The following is a 19,569-nucleotide window of genomic DNA, read 5'->3' as shown; positions in this document are numbered from 1 at the left end:
TAAAAAAAATCGCCAGAAGGAGAGGAGAAACAAAAGGCAAAGAGGGAGGAGGAAAAGAGCGTGGCTCCCGTGTCTTCGTCTCTTCCGACTCTTCGATACCACCGGCAATCCGTTTCGTCTCGGTCCGGGCGGCGTCTGAGGCGCAAGGTTCCAGCTCCACTCCTCCGTTGGCAGGTTCGCCGCGTTCCTCGTCGACGTCCAGTCTTCTGTTCCCCGTGTTTTCGGGTGATTTCTTTCTTTTTTTAAAAAAATATTCCTGGTGCAGATTTTGGTGACGCGTGCTTAGTGCAGGGGTTAGGTCTAGATGATTGCGGAGGATTGCCGGATTGGTGATGTATTATGAAGCTGATTTGATGAAAAACCGCGTTTGTGTGAGGATTTACGGAAGTATTTTTTTTATGGCGATGATTGATCTTCTGCTTATGATGTGCTCTTAGATCTTTAGTTATGCTTCTGAATTCAGCTCCGTGTTGACTGTTACATTTTTGTGCGGATTTTGTCTCCATGTCAGAACTAGAAAATCGTATGCGCTCCCTGATTTGCGATTGGAATGTACTAGGATTGGGTAGGACAGTAGAGGTTGTAGAGGTGCTGCTGTCAAATTTGGGAGGGCGATCCTCACTGTGAACTGACCGTACCCCAAACCGACCGGCGGGCAAAGAAAGGGGGCGGGCCGGCCGGTCAGGGATAGTCGTTCACGGATTCGACTCATGGTGGTGCGTTGTTTCTATTTGCAGGCAGGGGACGATTCTCTCTCTCTCCTCTGAAGAGGATAAACGTGCAACTATCACGGCAACCACTTTGAAGAGGAGGAGGATTACGAAATGAAGGATGATCCAGCTGATGACATGGTTGGTGAGCACCACGAGCAAGGGGTTCTGGACTCCAATCCAGAGGATGGTGATTACTGGCAAGCGGTAGGTTTGGACTCCTTTTTTTTTTAGAGTTACTTCTTTTGTTGCCTGTTGCAATCTGCACAAAGCTTTTATGATTCACAGTTCTATCGTGTGGGTAGAGTGTTATGTGGCTGATAACTAGAAATGTTTATTGTTATAAATGCTGCTCTAGCTTATCCCTTACATATCCCACATGCTACTTGTAATGGTAGCACTATATGCTGCAAATCAGTTGAGATCTTGAGATCTTTATTTATTCGTTGGTACCTAAAGCCACATCTGACATCTCTAGTAATAGCCTTCTCCATCATACTAGCGAAAAGAATGAATTGGGAAACATCTATATCCATCAAGAGTATCTTAATGACTGCACAGCAGGCTTCATTAGTGTTCTTGATGAATCTATTGTACCGAGAGAAGGTTGGTACCACACTCTCCAGTTATCAAGCAACTTTGGTTCAGAAGTGAATATGGTCTGTTAATCGAGCCCATGAGAGGAGCTTGCACCAGAAATAAGCAAATGGTATTGGTCTTAAGGAAGAGGAGTAGGGCAGGTCTTGCTCGAGCAGTCACAATATAATGCATTGCAAAAAAATCGATCATGAACAATTTACACTAGAATTCATCCGAACAAAGCTTCACTTCACAGTGTACCATCTGCGTTTCAACTTGAAAATCGGTCCGGTTGCTTTACTGATTACTTCAATGCTCTAATGGCTGTATTCTTTTCTCTCTTTTTGTTTCTGCTCATAATGATAAGGTCCCAGATCCTTCATCAGCGGAGGCGAGAAAAGGAAAAGACATTCAAGGAATAGCCTGGGAGAGGCTAGCTATAACTCGTGAAAATTATAGGCTGGCCAGATTAGAAGAGTACAAAAATCATGAGAATGTACCCAACTCTAGTGAAGAAGCAATAAAGGTGTGCCTCCTAATCTTTTAGGAAGTTTGTCCTTGTAAAATTTTCTGTCTTAATGCGGTCGACACTTGTCATGGAACAGGATTGCAAGCCAACAGAGAAAGGTGGAATGTATTATGAGTTCAAACAAAATATTAGATCCATAAAATCAACTATTCTACATTATCAGGTGAGCTAATTCCCTTTCCCGTCATCTTTGGCCTTTGAGATAATATGCTACAGGTTAATTATCAGGTGCAGTTATTTGGATAAAAAGTTGACAGGTGTTACAACTTTCTGGATTTTTCCTCATGAGAGCATATTCTAAACTATCATAAAAACCAACTTCATACTTGCCAAGTTACTTTATCTCACAATATCTTTTATTTTTTTCCTCTTATAATACATTTTGCCAAGCTTTTTTAATATTAACATAAGATGATAAGTTGCTAGATTTCCTCAAATTGTGGCTTTGTTGGTCTATTACAGTCAACTTCACTGTGTGTGATTACACATTCTCACTACTAATTTGTATAAAAAAGCTGCATATACATTGAGGCATGCTTTCAACTGTGTTGGTTCCTTGGATGTATACTAAGATGCTTTAAAGTTCCTAAAATATGAAAAGTTACCTGCACTTTTCATGAACAGTGACACTTATTCCTCATGGTTGCTTGTTGTCATGGTGGAAGGGAAGAGACCTACAGAAGCTGCTTGAATTTCTTCTTGGTGTGAGAAGCGTATTTAGGAGCAGATTTGTGACGGGAATCTGATATCATAGTCTGTCATGCTTACTATTCAACTTCACTTTAGGAGCAGATTTGAGACATTTAATTTTACAAATGCTATTGTACAAGATTGGATACTCTTAATTACTGCTGCAGTATAAAGTAGCACAAGGTACACGACTACGAATACACCTGATAACCATGTAAATGAGGATTGTGTTGCCTTTGGTACTAAGTCATCTCTTAATTTGGAGATGCTCTACTGAGGTAAAGACTCAATATGTTTAGGGACCGGGGGTTATCTGCATGGGCTGATTATGTGGTTCTGCCTATGTCCTTGTTTCAAAACTAAGCTAGATTGTGCTGCATTTGAGCTTACCTCTTGCAATCGGTGTCTAAGATCGATATCCTTCCTTTCTTATGTGGTTTTGATGTGTAAATGTGAAGAGTATAAAACAATGTGTCTGTTTTTGTGCATGCAGCTGAGAAATTTGGTGTGGGCTACTTCTAAGCATGATGTCTACTTTCTATCAAATTACTCAATTCATCACTGGTCGGCATTGAGCAGCGTGGATACTGAACTTATGAATGTCGAAGGACATGTGGCACCAACTGAGGTATGATGCATCAGCACAATTTTTTTCTGTATCAATCTCCCTATATTCTCTTGTTATTCAACTCATATCAGTATTGGCCATCATTGTATAGAAGCACCCGGGAAGTTTATTAGAGGGTTTTTCTAAGGTTCAAGTCAGTACCTTTGCAGTCAAAGACAATTTGCTGGTAGCTGGTGGTTTTCAAGGAGAGATAATCTGCAAAGTAAGTTATGCAAAATGTTCATTTGATCTGAGGTGCTGATGTGCTAACTATTGGCACTGCACTAGCTTTGGCATGACCCCATTATTTCTGCTCTTCAGCATGTATCGGTTTGCTCTTTTACTGGATGCTCACCTAAAGCTTGTAGTGCACTACTTATTCTTACCACTGGAATTTTCTCTTGTGGAAATTAGGATTTTATGGCGAATGCCAATATTAGACCATTCTAATAACTGATTTGGATATATATAAATGAACTATCCAATGACAATCATTTTACTACCAAAATAACAAACTGATGTTTCTTGTGCATGTGTTCACATGGTTATTCTGTTTATGTTTCCTAAATAATGATCTTTTGTTCAAGTCATTATCTTGTTTTGATGTGGATTGCAGCACCTTCATCGGGAAGGAATTAGTTTTTGCTGCCGAACTACTTATGATGACAATGCTATTACCAATGCAGTTGAGATATTCAATGCCTCTAGGTAACTTTCTATCTTTATCACTAAAGATGCTTAGCTCATCGAATATATGTATTCACTTTTGTGCTGATTTTACACCCCCAGTGGCGCGGTTCACTTCATAGCATCAAGTAACGACTCTGGTGTGAGAGACTATGACATGGAGAGATTCCAACTCTGCAAACATTTTCAGTTCGAATGGCCAGTGAATGTATGTTCCTTTGGCTTCTTTTACCATGTGCTCTGTTTGGAACATCTCATGGATTCCATCACTACCATTGAATTAGAGATGCTTTTCCACATGTTCTCAACCCTATTCTTTACACAGTTTATTCCCTTTTCATGCCTATCCATGTTGATGTGCTTTTTTATGATCGTCTTGTTCTACATTCTCAGGCTTATTTCTGGCTTTTTTCTATCGGGGAATCTAGCAAGATTAGGATATGAACATAGAATTGGTCTATAGAGCAAATTCAAAATATCTTGCATTTTTTTATTAACAAAAGAAAGAATGGCATTTGACCCACTGGTACCCTTCAAGACACTTGCACATGCCAACAATAGAATCCTTTACTTTCCTCTTTCTTGTCACTGTCTCTAACATAGCGTTGAGAATAAATTTGTCCAACACCAATATTAACTTGATAGATAATAGGTCAAAATTCAGTGGAATCCTTCAGTATTTATTATTACTGTGCCAGTTCTTACTTGAGAAAATTCTCTATTTGACACTCAAAAAATGAGTGGTTCCTTCCTTGACCCTTTATAGTTTGAACTTCCTTATTTGACACTATGTGTGAATTTTGTTCCTAAAATGACACTCCTGTCAATTCTGTTAGTAATTTTTGTTAACCCTTGTAAGTTTTGACACACGTTGACTAAAATGCCCCTGGTTACGTGTGCCTGAATGAAGGAACAAAAACGTTCTACCCCAGTGTCTCCCACCGTTCATCTGTGTCTGCCTCCTCTCGCTCTCCCTCTCGCGAATCCAATCCAGCCCAGGCAAGCAATGGCGGCACAAGCAGGCCAGGTAGGCATGGCCCCACAATGCACTCAGGGGAGGCGCAGGCGATGAAGGGCGCAGCTCTTTGCCATGGAAGCTGCACAGCGGCAGCGACAGCGGTTATGGACGGAGAGGGAGCGAAGGGTGCTGGTGCGCGTGACAACCTTGTTTGCTAATCCTCCTCGCCAGTCAACAGGCACTGCTTGATCCAGCCATGGCCTCTGGCACCGTACCACCTCGCCCGCCTTGCTGGTGCTTGCCGTCCTCTCGTGCCTGCATCTTGCAATCTCGCCCTCCTTGACGTGTCCCATCTCCCATCCCATGTCCCAGCCCTCTGTCTTTATGCGGGAATCGATGGCAGGAGGTGAGGCCGACGGCTATTTTTGGCCTGATTCCACGGAGCAGGAGCTGCAATGCCGGCTGTCGGGGTGAATTGCTTGTACGCCGGTGGATGCAGGAGCAGAGCACCACTCGTAGAGGTCCTGATCCGAGGTGCTATAGAATAAAAACAAAGTAGCTGCTAGTATGGATTTGTGAACCTGATGAGGCGTTCGCATAATTGGCTTGAAGTATTAACAAAATGAGCTGCTAGTATATTACCACATGGCCATACGGGGTCAACATAATAAGAAAAAAATGATGCAGAAACAATACTCTGAAAAGTTCCTGCTTTGGTCCTATATTATTTGTCATGCTAAGGGGTAAAATTGTCTTTTCACCCTCCACTTAATGGTGTTACTGCTGAAAAGAGATGGTAATGTCATTTTGGGAACCAAATTTGGGACTGGTGTCAAATAGGGAAGTTCAAAATTTCGAAGGCCAAGGAAGGAACCGCTCATTTCTTCAGTGTCAAATAGGGAATTTTCTCTTCTTACTATGTGGTTATACTTTATTGATGCAGCATACTTCATTGAGTCCTGACAGAAAGGTGGCCATTATTGTGGGAGATGACCCTAATTGTTTACTTATCGATGCCAAATCCGGAGAGGTATACCATTGTCATGAAGATGTTAACTAAGCTTGGATCAATTGACCCCTCATATTAAATTGCTGGTAGAGAGTAGAGATGCTTGATTAAGTCAGCTCACAATTTTATTTCTGGATGCAGATTCTTCATTCGATGAAAGGTCATCGGGACTACTCATTTGCATCGGCTTGGAGCCCAGATGGGCTAACATTTGCCACTGGCAACCAAGACAAGACGTGCCGGATTTGGGATGTGAGGAAGCTCTCAAAACCCGTCCATGTTTTGAGGGGTAACCTCGGAGCCATCCGGTCGATTCGCTTCACCTCGGATGGCCGGTTCATGTCTATGGCGGAACCAGCTGACTTTGTGCACGTCTTTGACGTGAAGAGTGACTACAACAGAAAGCAGGAGCTGGACTTCTTTGGTGAGATATCCGGCGCGTCTTTCAGCCCGGACACCGACGCACTTTTCGTCGGGGTCTCGGATAGAGCGTATGGCAGCCTGCTTCAGTTCGGCCGCCTGTAATTCCTAAAAAAATGGTGAGTTGTGACTGGTGAGGCTTGAGGTTGTTCGTTGCTTCTCAAAAAAATATGTAATTTATGACCTGTTGTATGATCTGGAATTCTACTTGTCAATTGTAATGTTGTAAATTCGTAGCTCCAGCTCAACTCAACGGTGTTATTGTACGTATTGTGACTGTTATATTACACTATGGCCGAGTTCATATCAATCATCATTTAGATTAACAGTTGCCTATGGTCAGAGGAACGAAACAGATGATTCACCAGCTTGTGTTCAACCGTCAAATGCTGTGCTTGTAACTTAGCAACAATTGTTGCCATCTTATTGTCGGAAAGTGATTCCACAGAGTTGCCGTTCTCCGGGAACTATTCTGTTTGACAAGGAAATTGCGAGGAGAAACGCGGAGGTATTCTCCTTCTCCACCGACAGTCACGGCAGCGTAATCTTTCAGTATTTTCCTATCGGTCACTAGGAAAATGCTGGGCCCGAAATGTCCTGGAATCCTTATCCCTGGCTGCTGGTTCGTGTGTGAATGTTATTGGCCACCAGGGACTCGCTGGTCACGTAGCTCTGTTGTGCGCATCCCCATCCCTGCCTAGCCGTGTTAGATTGCTGATACACTGCAAATGCCGTTTGGATAGAGATGTGAAAGAAATTGGATTATGAGGTTGGAAAAGTTACGATGGGTCCCTTTTCCATATTTTGGTTCACCTTGGTTTTGACTTTTGAGTTAGGATTGTATGATAGGACCCATAGAAAAATAAAAAAAAAAACTATATCGAGTGGCTTCAGGGGGCCGTCGAGCGGGATGAGTTACGGATACGTCGGGTTGCACGATTAGACGAGATGCGACTTCGGTAGACGCTGGATGCGGCAAGATGTGGTTTATGCTTCTAGCGTGACGCACGCAGGGTAGGCTGCGGCACCGCCGGCCGGCACGAACGAGTGCACTGTAACCCACAACCCAGAGCCCCTCACAGCCAGGCGAGCGGCGTCTCTTAAGCTCCGACGACATTTCTCACCCAAACTCATCCCCTCGTCAAAATAACATCGTTCAGATAGAAACTTTTATTTTTCATTCTCAATTTCAGAGCATATCTATTTCCCAATATCCAAACTCTCCAAATAAGAGTTTGGGTCACCTTATTTCCCGTTTCCCAAACGGCACCTGCCATAGAGCGTTCGAGACGGCCCGAGGCCCGAGCGCGTCGCTGCGTACGCGTTGCCTGCGGTGCGCCGCCCTCATCCTTTTTTTATTTCCCCCGTTCACTTTCTCCCTCTCTTTCGGCCTTCATATCCTGGCGGCGACGACTGGGCGAGCGGCGACGCCCGCGGCTTCGCTGGGCCCTTCGCCAGGGACGAGCGCCCACCAGGTATGCGCGCCCCTTCTCTTCCCTCTTCCCGCTGTGCGAAACGGAGCACCCCAATCCCCAAACCCTAACGTAAAGCTATTTGTATTCGGATCTGACCCAATTACAAGTATATGCATTTATTTTACCTACTAGCTTCGACTTTTTTCGCAAAAATTATTGGGGTCCGCCTCTGGTTACGTGCTATCAGAAACTTAGAAGAGCGCATATAGATTTTTATGATTGGAAAGTACTGTGGACTTGTGGAGTGGATTAGTTTAGGAGGTTGTAGAGATGCTTGCTCTAATGATATGCAAATATGCAATTTATGTCAGTGAGGGTATGGTTACTCATGGGGGTGTGTTGTTTCTGTTTGCAGGGAAGAGTCACATCTCTCCTATGAGAGGATCGATGTCCTACTATCACGACGACCACGCTGAAGAGATGGAGGATGATTATGATTACGACATGGATGATCCTGTTGATGACGTGGTCGATGAGCATCAAGATCGAGGTTTTATGGATTTTGATTCGGATGATGATAATTATGCCCACTCGGTATGTTTCCGTTCCTTTTTTCTTTTGTTGCCTGTAGCATGGGTGAATAGTCTGCAAAAAACTTTTGTGATGCACGCTTCTTATTGGGTGATTAGAATGTTATGCGGCTGACAACTTGAAATGCTTATTGTTACTAATAATGCTGCTTTATTGTATCCCTCATATAGCCCATGTACTACTTGTAGTGGAAGTACTGTGTGCCGTGAACCAATGAGATATTTAATTATTCTTTTGTTGCATGTTCAATCAATTTTATACAAAACTTTTTCTCAGACACTACTCTTATTGGCTGGGCTGAGTACAATAGGGTGCGTTTGTATGCTGGCCCTAGCTTGCCGAGCCAAATATTGGCCGTTGACTGACATTGGCCTAGGTGTTTGGTTCAGCGCCAAATTTTGGCGTGCCCTGACGTCGCAGTTGCCGCAGGGCTCAACGTACGCTGACGCACGGCCAAATTCTGCGCCAATATTTGGCCGGCCAACCTGTTGGCAGGGCAAGCCGGCGGCAGCATCCAAGCAGGCCCATAGTTCCAATGACAACTATAAACGCTTATCATCGTGAATACGCCGTGCTGTTTCACTGACGTAGGTAGGACTGAATGCTGCGAATCAATGATATCTTTCTTTTTTTGTCGCATGTTCAGTTAAGTCTATACAAAGTTTTTCTCATACACAATTTTTATTGTCTGAGTAGAGTAGTTCCAACAATGACAAGAAGCGCTTATTGTTAGTTAATTGCTCAGCTCATTGCTTCTCTCTTCCTTTTGCAAAGTCAATGGAGCAGGTAGAGCTCCTTGGCCGGCTGTATGGCCTGTATGGCCACTGCCTGCCGTATAAGGCAGCAGTGCCATGAGTAGTGGGCAGTAAGCCCTGTCATGTACATAGTACTAGTAGTTGGTAGTATAGTTGCTAGATACATTCATAGCTTTGTGTACTCTTCTTTGACTTTGTGCTCTATAAAGAGTAGATGAGCAGCTGCAGCTCAAGCAGTTCAGTAGCAACAGAGAGTTGTGTGTGTGTGTTGTGCTCCTCCTCATATTCTTCTACCTCTAGCTCTATGTGTGTGTGTGTGTGTGTGTGTGGAGAGTGAGCTCAGGGAGCTTACCTTGGCCATTGCCAACACTTATCATCTTAATTGCTGCTGGAGTGTTTCACTTATGTAGTCTACATGTTATTGGTGATGTAGCAATATATGGTGAGCATTGACCAGATGAGGAACCAGACGATCGTCGGGGTGGCGCGCAGCATGCTCAAAGCCAAGAAGATGCTGGCGGCATTCTGGGGTGAGGTGGTGAGCACGGCGGTGTTCAACTTGAACCGCTCACCGACGAAGAGTTTGAAGGGGACGACGCCATTCGAAGCATGGCATGGGCGCAAGCCGGACGTCTCCTTCCTCCGGACCTTCGGCTGCGTCGGGCACGTGAAGGAGACAAAGTCGGGGCTGAAGAAGCTTGACGATAGGAGCAAGCCGATGGTGTTCCTAGGCTATGAGCAAGGAAGCAAGGCCTACAGGCTCTACAATCCTCAAGCACGGTGGGTCGTGGTATCGCGGGATGTCGTCTTTGACGAGGCGGCCAGCTGGGACTGGGAGTCCAGCGGAGGAGAAGTGGTGGGCGGTAGAGGCACCAACTTCACCATTGAGTATGAAGAACACGCCGGCGGTGAAGGAGGGGCGGCGGAAGATCGAAGAGTTTCCCCTGTTTCAGGAATAGGGGAAGCCACGCCGCCGTCTTCCCTAGCGGGATCCCTTGTTCCAAGAGAAGAGGAAGACGCAGGAGGGCAGGCGGAAGGAGGCGGCACACCAGGACACCCGCCGGAGGTGCACAATATGTCACTCCGGCGCCCGTGGTGTCCCCGCACATCGACGCTAGCTACGACGGTGAGCCGCTCCGATTCCGCTCCTTGGAAGACTACATCGGCGGCACGGATGCTCCTAGCTTGGCGACGCGCGAGCTAGAGGAGCAGGAGCTGCACTTGGGCAGCGCAGAAGAGTCGGCCACATTCAAGGAGGCAGAGCAAGATCCTCAGTGGCGGCGGGCGATGATTGAGGAGATGAATTCAATCGAGGAGAACGAGACTTGGGCGCTCGTCGATCCACCGGCAAATTGCTGGCCGATTAGGCTCAAATGGGTCTACAAGGTGAAGCACGACGAGCTGGGCAACGTCGTGAAGCACAAGGCGAGGCTGGTGGCGAAAGGATTCGTGCAGCACGAGGGGATCGACTTCGAGGGAGTTTTTTCCCCGGTGGCACGGATGGAGTCCGTGCGGCTGTTGTTGGCATTGGCGGTGACCAAGGACTGGTGAGTACATCACATGGATGTCAAATCCGCCTTCCTGAACGGCGAGCTCCAAGAGGAAGTCTTTGTGCAACAGCCGCCGGGGTTCGCCGTCGCCGGAGAAGAACACAAGGTGCTCCGCCTGCGCAAGGCGCTCTACGGCTTGCGGCAGGCCCCGTGCGCCTAGAACACCAAGCTCGATGAGAGCTTGACATCCCTCCACTTCACCAAGTGCGCCACCGAGCATGTGCTCTACATCCGGCGGGCGGCGTGCAAGGCTTTGATCGTCGGCGTCTATGTCGATGGTCTTATCATCACCGGCCCGGAGCAAGAAGACATTGACGCGCTCAAGAGGGAGATGACGGCGATGTTCCGCATGAGTGATTTGGGCCTACTTAGCTACTATCTTGGAATCGAGGTAGAGCAGAGCAGCCACGCCATCACCCTCTGCCAGAGCGCCTACGCAAGGAAGCTCCTAGCCAATGGAGAAGCTGAAGCTGTCAAAGGACAGCATCGCGGAGAAGGTCGACGCCACATGACACCGCAGCATCGTGGGCGGGCTGAGGTACCTGACGCACACGCAGCCGGACATCTCCTTCGCCGTGGGCTATGTGAGCCGATTCATGGAGTGTTGCTGCTGGAGTGTTTCACTTATGTAGTCTACATGTTATTGGTGATGTAGCAATATATGGTGAGCATCGACCAGATAATGAACTAATGAGAGCCCTCTTCCAGTGGCAGTGACTTGCTTGGTTCACTTATTGAGGGTGCCTGTGTTTATACAGGATATATTAGATATTTTTCCCAGCCTATCCTGGCCTTGCTGGGCAAGGATGTGTTTTACCTTACTCGCAAAAAAAGGGATGTGTTTTAGCTGCCTTGAAAGGTTGCTTTGCTGGGCAAGCTAGCTTGTCAGGGCAAGGAAAACCTTGCCAAGGCAACTGAGCCATTTTGCTCCCGACCTGGGCAAGGCAAGTTTGCACATCGATGGAGAACTACCCCTGCTAGGGAATAAGCTTTGAGTGCTAGACTGCTGCACACATGCGTCTCTAGTAAATGGACCTGGCATCTGTTGTCCTATTATCTAATTTTTTTTTGAGGACGTCCTATTATCTTATTTGAGATGCATGTCATGAATGTTTGGGTAGGAGTGCTCCAAGTTCCAAAATTCATTACCTGCTGCTGCTCTGGTTGAGGCACCAAGCAAGCTTGCTCACTCAGAAGAACAATCAAACAACTTAATTCTCTTGTCGCCTCACCTTCTCAGCTAGAATAGCCTAACCTTGCCCAGCTTGCCAGCTTAAGCAATAGAACCAAACATACGCTGAATCCATGGAATAGATCATTGACACAGTTTCTTACCGTATCTTATATGGTTGCACAATGTCCTTTGTCTGCTATCAGTTTTAATTCCGTAAGTTCTACTCTTGTATCTTCCCATAGCTTTTTCCTTAGTAACTTATAAAATTTGATATGTAAATATTTACGTTGTTTGATCTACTCTGTCCTACTACCAGATGTAACGATGTAAGTCACTGTTAATTTATTTGTTTTCTGAAATTGTAGTAGTATCTGAAATAATGCTTATGTCCAGTCTCAAATCTATAAGATTGCTCTTTTAGCTGTACTGACTTCTGTACAAATGTGGTTTTCTATTGTACCAATCATTGGGCATTTGATGTGATGGAATATTTAGGTGCTACTTAGTGCAAGGAAAAATAGTTTATTATCATCCAAATTTATATCCATGCTCAAGGGAAGCCTCTGCCATGGAGCAGAATTTGAGAATGGTTGGTACCTGAAGCCACATCTGACACGTCTATCCAGTAATACCAATTCATGTCTTACTAGCCCAGTAAAGAATACTTGGGAAACATCCATATCCATCAAGAGGATCATGTTGTTTCCACAGTATGATGATGATTCCCTGGGAAACTTCATTAATACCCTTGATGAATTGATTGTATCAAGAGACAATAGGTACCACACTCTTTTGAGTTATCGATCAATTTTGGTGTGGTAATGAGTCCATGAGAGGAGCTTGGGGCAGAAATAAACATTAAGGAGCAGGAGTGGGGTCGGTCTCGTTCGACACAAAATGATGCATTGCAAGAAAATCGATCATCTACAGTTTGCACTAAATTTAATCTAAAAAATCCTTCGCATAGCATACCATTTGTGTTCAACTAGAACATTAGTCCGGTTGCTTTACTAATCACTTCAATGCTCTTATGGTTGTCCTTTCTATTTTTTCTGTTCAGAATGATGATATCCCAGATACTTCATCAGCAGACGCGAGAAAAGGAAAAGACATGCAAGGAATACTCTGGGAGAGGCTACCTGTAACTCGTGAAAAATACAGACAGACCAGATTAGAACAGTACAAAAATTATGAGAATGTACCTAACTCTGGGGAAGAAGCAATAAAGGTGTGCCCCTTCTAATCTTTTAGGAGGTTCATTCCTGTAAAATATCCTCTCTCATGCGGTTGACACTAGTCATGGAACAGGATTGCAACCCAACAGAGAAAGGCGGCATGTATTATGAGTTCAGACAAAATACTAGATCAGTAAAATCAACTATTCTACATTTTCAGGTGAGCGAACTCCCTTTTCTTTCACTTTTGGCCTTTGAGATATGCTATATGGTAATTATCTGGTGCAATTGTTTAGATGTCGTGTTAATAGGTGGTACAATTTTCTGGATGTTTCCTCATGGGAGCATGTTCTAAAATTTCATAAAAACCATCTTCGGACTTGTCAATGTGCAATCTCTCAAATTTCTTTTCATTTTATTGTTATAGTGAATTTGCCGAGTGTTGAATATTAACATAACATAATAAGTTGCTAGATTTCTCAAATTGTGGCTTAGTCGGTCTATTTCAATCAACTTCACTGTATGTGATTCCACATTCTCACTACTAATTCATACACAAAAGCTGCATATACATTGAATCGTGCTTTTAACTGTGTTGGTTTTCTTGGATGTATAATGAGATACACAAAACTTATTGAAACATGAAAAAGTACTTAAAACTTTGCATGGATACTTGGAATTTGGCTACTGACACTTATTCCTTTTTGGAAAGGAATACTAGTTGCACCTGATAACTGTGTAAAGGATTGCGTTACCTTTTTTTATTAATTCGTCTCTATATTTTCTGGAGATGTTCTGCTGAGGTAAACAATCAATATATTCAGGGACCTGGGGCTATCTGCATGGTCTGATTTGCCTATGTTCTCTTTTCAAAACAAAACAAAGATTCCAGCTGACCTCTTGCCATTGGTGTTGAACTCCTTATTAAATCCATCCTCTCTTATGTGGTTCTGATGTGTAAATGTTGAGGGTAACCAATGTGTCTGATTTTGTGCCTGCAGCTGAGAAATTTGGTGTGGGCTACATCCAAGCATGATGTCTACTTTACGTCAAGTTACTCAATTCGTCACTGGTCAGCATTGAGTGGTATGAATACTGAACTTATGAATGTCGAAGGACATGTGGCACCAAGGGAGGTATGATACATTGTTACGTTGTTGCATTTCCCTTTTCTGTATAAGACTTAAGTTCATTCTTTTTAGACGACTTATATTATTAATGGTCATCCTTGTACAGAAATGCTCGGGAAGTTTATCCGAGGGTTTTTCTCAGACTCAAGTTAGTACCTTGGCTGTCAAGGACAATTTGCTTATAGCTGGTGGTTTTCAAGGAGAGCTAATCTGCAAAGTAAGTCATGCAAAATGCTTCAAGTTCATTTGAACCAAAGCCGCTGATGCACGAGCTATTGGCACACTACTAGCTTTGACATGATGCATTATTCTCTGCTATTCAGTAGTATCAATTTGCTCTTCTACTGGATGCTCATGGCACACTTAAAGGTTGTAGTGCACTACTTATTCTTACCACTGGAGTTTTCTCTCAGGACCCGTTTGGATCCCTTCATTTTGAAGGAATTGGAATCTACTTAATGGAGTAGGCTATTTGTCTTGGAATGTGGCATTCCACAACTTTCCAGAGTTTAGATATAAGTCATATCTTAAATTCATGGGGGTGGGAGATGGAAATTGATTCTATAGATCCTCATGCTATCTTTCTAATGTGCAACTTATAGCATGCTCTTCGACTTGCTTCCCTATAGCAGAAGTGCAGCACATAAGTATCTCTCCCATATGACAAACAATAATATACAAATATATTCCACATACAACTATATTAGCTTAATTAATTTGTGTCTAAATTATGATTATTAGAATGGAATTCAATTCCAAGGATCCAAACGGGGCCTCATGGAAATTGGGACCTTATGATGGATGCAAATACGAGACCAGTATAATAGCTGATTTTGATATGTTCATATGGCTAATCTGCTTGTTTGTTCTAAATAATGATCTTTTTGTTCAATTAATTATCTTCTATTGATGTGAATTGCAGCACCTTGATCGGGAAGGAATTAGTTTTTGCGGCCGAACAACTTATGATGACAACGCTATTACCAATGCAGTTGAGATATTCAATACCTCAAGGTAACTTCCTATTTGTGTTACTAAAGATGCTATCTGTGAATGCATAACACATGTATTCATTTGAGTTTTCATTTTACACCCCCAGTGGCGCCGTTCACTTCATAGCATCGAATAACGACTCTGGTGTGAGAGACTATGACATGGAGGGATTCCGACTCTGCAAGTATTTTCAGTTTGAATGGCCAGTGAATGTAAGCTCCTCTAGTTTCTTTTACCTTGTGCTCTGTTTGCAACATATCGTTGGTTGCTTCACTACTGTTGAATTGGAGATCCCTTTTTGCTCACATGTTGTCAACACAAATATTTACAATTTTTATTTATTGGAATAATTGGTTCTATGACACCCAAGCTGGTTTTAGAAATATACCATCAAACTGACATGGTAGCTTTGATGCCATTGCAAGGTCATGCCGTTCAGAAATATACCACACTGTCCACTCCCGTACAGTCTCTGTGCTTTTTTTTCAATTTTTCTTTTTAGGCTGGGAAAGGTGAAATGCTATCTTCCCCCTTGGAGATCTGTTATCATTTGAGAGGCCACAATCATTGAACCAGGCTACTCTTCTTGAATAAACTGCTGTATTGTTCCTACCACTGATGCCACCTCACAGAAGCTCCCCTCCTGAGTGTGGTTGCTTTAGATCAGAGTCAGCAACCTAAACCTGGTAGGCCGCATTGGCAGCTGAGAATGGTGACTTGGCAAGACCTTGGCAAGCATCGCAGCGGTTTGCGCCTGGCGGCAAGCCACGGGGACCACGAATCCATTCGCTCCGGCTGGAGCCTCTCACCCAGGCCCCAGATGAGAGGGGCAACGAGCGAGTGGACGGACATTGAGAAGAGAGGATGGATGGGGCTAACATGTCGGACCCACATGTACAGTCCATGTCAACATACAGTCATGCCACGCAGGCAGTTTAATACAAATTATGATAATTTGGACCTCACGTGATGCAATTAGCAAGTTTATGGACCTAAATCTGCATTTGGAAGTTTGGGGACCTAGATGACAACACACTCGAACAAGTTTAGGGACCGGCCATATATTTTACTCTAGGTTAAATATAGTGGAATGCTTCCATATTTTTATTTCTGTACCTGTTCTTACTGTGTATTTTTATTTTGTCGATGCAGCATACTTCATTGAGTCCTGACAGAAAGGTGGTTGTTATTGTGGGTGATGACCCTGATGGTTTACTTATTGATGCCAACTCTGGAAAGGTATTCGGTTGCCATGAGGATGCTAACTAAGCTCAGATCAACAGATCCTTGCATTAATTTGCTGGTAGGGTATATATGATTAAGAGAGCTCACCATTTTATCTTTGCAGACTCTTCATTCAATAAAAGGTCACCGGGACTTCTCATTTGCATCGGCTTGGAGCCCTGATGGGCGAACGTTTGCTACTGGCAACCAAGACAAGACATGCCGCATCTGGGACACGAGAAACCTCTCTAAAGCCGTCCATGTTCTGAGGGGTAACCTCGGAGCCATCAGGTCCATCCGCTTCACCTCGGATGGGCAGTTCATGTCGATGGCGGAACCTGCTGACTTTGTGCACGTCTACGACGTGAAGAGTGACTACAACAGAAGGCAAGAGCTGGACTTCTTTGGCGAGATATCCGGCACGTCCTTCAGCCCCGACACCGACATGCTCTTCGTCGGGGTCTGGGATAGAACGTATGGCAGTCTGCTCCAGTTCGGCCGCCTGCACAACTACTCGTACCTCGACTCCTTGTTTTGACGCGGAACCAAACGGGTGTCGGGCCTGATGTACCCGCAGCTTCGCCGAATGTTGTCAGCATAAAGTCCGGGTGGTTAATCGTTAAATCAGAACTCTAAGTTGACCTGATAATTGAATTAATAAGTGCTGTACCGTGCTCGTCGTGTATAAAAAGAAATGCACGGATGACTATATAGGTCCGCCTTCATGGGTATGAGGCGCACGTCAATGTGTTGGATTCCGGTGAATTGCGAGTCCTGTTGGCGTGACTGTAGTTCCTCAGATCAGATGCGAAGCTTCGGTGGCAGCTGTACTCTTGCCCTCGTTGCCTCGCTCTGAGCTGTCCGGGTGAAGAAATGAATTTCGTGAGACGTGTGCTATGCTGGGATATGATTAAATATGTTACATGTGAATTATCGGTTGTTACAATAGCATGCAGTAATCTGCAATGCACAGTGAGCCCACTAGAACCCACGGCCCGGACTGCGACGTGAAGACCGAGCAAGAAGACGTCGTACGCTGGCGGTGGACACCGGAGGGTTGTTACACAGCGAAATTGGCGTATCCAATGTTGCATCGGGGGGAAGAATGGCCTTTCAGGGGGCAGAACTTACCGGGAAGACATGGGCATCTTTTAGAGCGAAGTTCTTCTGGCTGGCATGCAGGCGACGCATCTGGATCGCGGCCCACGATACCTGCTTGGCTGCTTCCCTTGTGATCAGGACATTGAAACAACGGATCATTCTAAGTAACGTGCACGGTTGCGAAGGAAGTTTGGTGGTTGGCGTTCTCCTCTCCTGGGCGCGGTGCTCCTGTATCTTCGGCACAGCAACAACTACGCAGGACTGGTGGGAATACCTGATGTCGATCCAGCCAGCGGACAGGAGGAAAGGGGTGTCATCGCTCTTCATGCTCGTAGGCTGGCACCTGGAGTATGCAAGGAGCGAAACGCTCGTCTCTTCGACCAGCGCTCGGCGTGTATGTCCATCATTCTAGATGGGATCAGGCAGGATATTGATCTCTGGATCGCGGCCGGGGCGCGTAAACTAGGTAGACTGTTTGGTGAGTACTCCCTCCGTCCTAAGATAAGTGTTCGTTTAACCTTCAAATTTTGTCCCACAAAGAGTGTTCATTTAGCTCCTAGTGAGACTTATCTAATTAAAGCAACACTCACACCAATAAAAATAACATGTATTGAGAAGTGCATAGAGCCAATAAAATGATTAATTGATGCTTTTTCTCTTGTTACAATGCACATCCATTTATTCAGGATTCAGAAAACCAAAACGTATGCACATCTTTCAACCATAACTAATATGAGTAATTAGGGGCAGCATGGTCACTTCTCACAACTACTAATGTGTCCAAAATTTCCTAAACCAACACTTATTTTGGGACGGAGAGAGTAATCCGCATGAGAAACCGCACGGAGCGTGCTGTGTAATCAAACAATCTTCTGCCTAATACAAAGATACGCAGTGTCGAGTTCGAGAAAAAAAAATGGTGGGAACGAACTTCTAATTACTAAAGTTTATCGGTGCCGAGTTATTTTTCCTTGGGCAAGTTCGGTGATTGCTGGCAAATGGTTGCTTGCTCGTTTCCGACATCGTACTCCGTACCTCTGAATCATACCCCACGTTCCTTTTTCCGTGTATCCAAAGTCGTCTCGCGAAAGAGGGACTCCACAAGTCGGAGTCGGACACGGAAGACCGCTTATGGGCCTGTTTGGATTGAGGGTGTTAAAGTTTAACATCCTAGTTTTAACACTTTTTAACACTTTGAGATCCAAACAGCTGTGTTAAAACTTAGGTGTTAAAGTTTAACACCCCCAAAACTTAACACCTCAAGGGGGTGTTAAAACTTGCTAAAGGTGTTAAAAGTGGTCCCCTCCCCACTTTATTCCCTGGTTGCCCCCGCTCTCTCCTCCGCTGCCCCTCTTCTCCCTCCCGCGTCGCGTCCACCCGTTGGCCATCCCCGCTCGCAGATCCACGGCGCAGCCTCCAACGAGGCCTCCATCGCCCTCTGCAGGCCGTCCACCCGCCGCCCTCGCAGACCTCCACACGCGGGGGGCCACCACGGCGACGCCCGCAATCGCCCCGAGCGACACCCGCACCGCCCGTGTCGTCCTCGGCGCCGGGGTGGCGGCAGCAGCGGCGGCGGCACCGGAGGCCGCCCGAGCCGCCACCGAGGCTTACAGGCGCGGGACTCGGGGACGGGCTGCGGATCCGGAGGCTGCTGCGGCGGATCCGGGGACGGGCATGGACTCGACGGCAGCCTTGAAGGACGGCGGGTTGTCGCGGGCACGGGCGAGGCCGCCGGCCTCGATCGGCCAAGGAAGGACGCGAGCGCGAGCTTGGCCGCGGAGGGGCTGGGCTTCTTGGGGTGGTGGTGGTGGTGGTCGCCGCCGCCGCCGCCCCCGAGGAGGCCGAAGCAGGAGGCCCAGCGAGGGATGGGTGGTGGGGCGGCGATTTTTGCAGAGCACCGGCGGCGGCGAGGAAGACCACGGCGGGGGCGGCACTGGGAGCGTCGGGAAGAAGGGCGGCGGCGCGGCCGGCTGCGCGGGCTGATGCGGGAAGAAGGCCTGGTGGAGCTGCCTCCTGGCGGTGGCGAGGGCGTCGGGGCCGTTGGCGCCATCGACGCAGCAAGTGGCGAGCAAGATGGGTAGAAGCAGCTACAAGAATTGCCGGGGAGATGGCATTGTGATGGAAGAAGAAGAAGCAAGTAGAACTGTAGAAGAGGAAGCACTGGGAGCTGCGAGAGGTGGCGAGCGGGGGAAAGGGAGCACTGGGAGGGGCAGTGCGCCGGCAAGGGAAGAGGGAAAAGGAGGGGCACTTGGGTCATTTGCCACCAAATGTG

The 19,569-nt window shown here is 45.8% G+C and overlaps 2 protein-coding genes across 4 annotated transcripts; both read left to right on the top strand.

Moving 5' to 3' along the window:
- The first annotated feature begins 18 nt into the window (after positions 1-18).
- Positions 19-6,515, top strand: LOC101762076 (uncharacterized WD repeat-containing protein C2A9.03). Of its 3 annotated transcripts, none has more exons than XM_012849136.2 (11): positions 25-174; positions 292-371; positions 738-917; positions 1,657-1,815; positions 1,895-1,981; positions 3,002-3,136; positions 3,228-3,338; positions 3,732-3,823; positions 3,905-4,010; positions 5,704-5,790; positions 5,911-6,515. In XM_012849136.2, exons 3-11 carry the CDS (start codon positions 825-827, stop codon positions 6,292-6,294), a joined length of 1,254 nt encoding a protein of 417 aa, XP_012704590.1. In that variant the 5' UTR covers positions 25-174; positions 292-371; positions 738-824; the 3' UTR covers positions 6,295-6,515. The 3 variants fall into 3 exon arrangements, with proteins under 3 accessions (XP_004953724.1, XP_012704590.1, XP_004953725.1); XM_004953668.3 differs by having other exon boundaries at positions 27-174; positions 266-371; XM_004953667.3 differs by lacking the exon at positions 292-371 and having other exon boundaries at positions 19-174.
- A 989-nt stretch (positions 6,516-7,504) lies between these two features.
- Positions 7,505-17,126, top strand: LOC101761660 (uncharacterized WD repeat-containing protein C2A9.03). The gene is made up of 10 exons (XM_004953664.4): positions 7,505-7,664; positions 8,020-8,198; positions 12,735-12,902; positions 12,983-13,069; positions 13,851-13,985; positions 14,086-14,196; positions 14,902-14,993; positions 15,079-15,184; positions 16,125-16,211; positions 16,321-17,126. The coding sequence occupies exons 2-10, from the start codon at positions 8,040-8,042 to the stop codon at positions 16,732-16,734; spliced, it is 1,359 nt and encodes a 452-aa protein (XP_004953721.1). The 5' UTR covers positions 7,505-7,664; positions 8,020-8,039; the 3' UTR covers positions 16,735-17,126.
- The last annotated feature ends 2,443 nt before the right edge of the window (positions 17,127-19,569 follow it).

Source organism: Setaria italica, chromosome I (assembly GCF_000263155.2).
Source record: "Setaria italica strain Yugu1 chromosome I, Setaria_italica_v2.0, whole genome shotgun sequence".
In the NCBI taxonomy this organism is placed as follows: Eukaryota; Viridiplantae; Streptophyta; class Magnoliopsida; order Poales; family Poaceae; genus Setaria; species Setaria italica.
Note: the sequence above shows the minus strand (reverse complement) of the source record. Positions and strands in the feature narration are given on the sequence as shown.

What these genes read in the sequence shown, in the direction of transcription:
- LOC101762076 (XM_004953667.3), top strand. Translation starts at nt 825, where the DNA reads ATGAAGGATGATCCAGCTGATGACATGGTTGGTGAGCACCACGAGCAA. An exon ending in CTAGTGAAGAAGCAATAAAG is followed by an intron (nt 1,816 to 1,894) that starts GTGTGCCTCCTA and finishes GTCATGGAACAG; the next exon opens with GATTGCAAGCCAACAGAGAA. An exon ending in CAACTATTCTACATTATCAG is followed by an intron (nt 1,982 to 3,001) that starts GTGAGCTAATTC and finishes TTGTGCATGCAG; the next exon opens with CTGAGAAATTTGGTGTGGGC.
- LOC101761660 (XM_004953664.4), top strand. Translation starts at nt 8,040, where the DNA reads ATGAGAGGATCGATGTCCTACTATCACGACGACCACGCTGAAGAGATG. An exon ending in CAACTATTCTACATTTTCAG is followed by an intron (nt 13,070 to 13,850) that starts GTGAGCGAACTC and finishes TTGTGCCTGCAG; the next exon opens with CTGAGAAATTTGGTGTGGGC. An exon ending in AAGGAGAGCTAATCTGCAAA is followed by an intron (nt 14,197 to 14,901) that starts GTAAGTCATGCA and finishes TGTGAATTGCAG; the next exon opens with CACCTTGATCGGGAAGGAAT.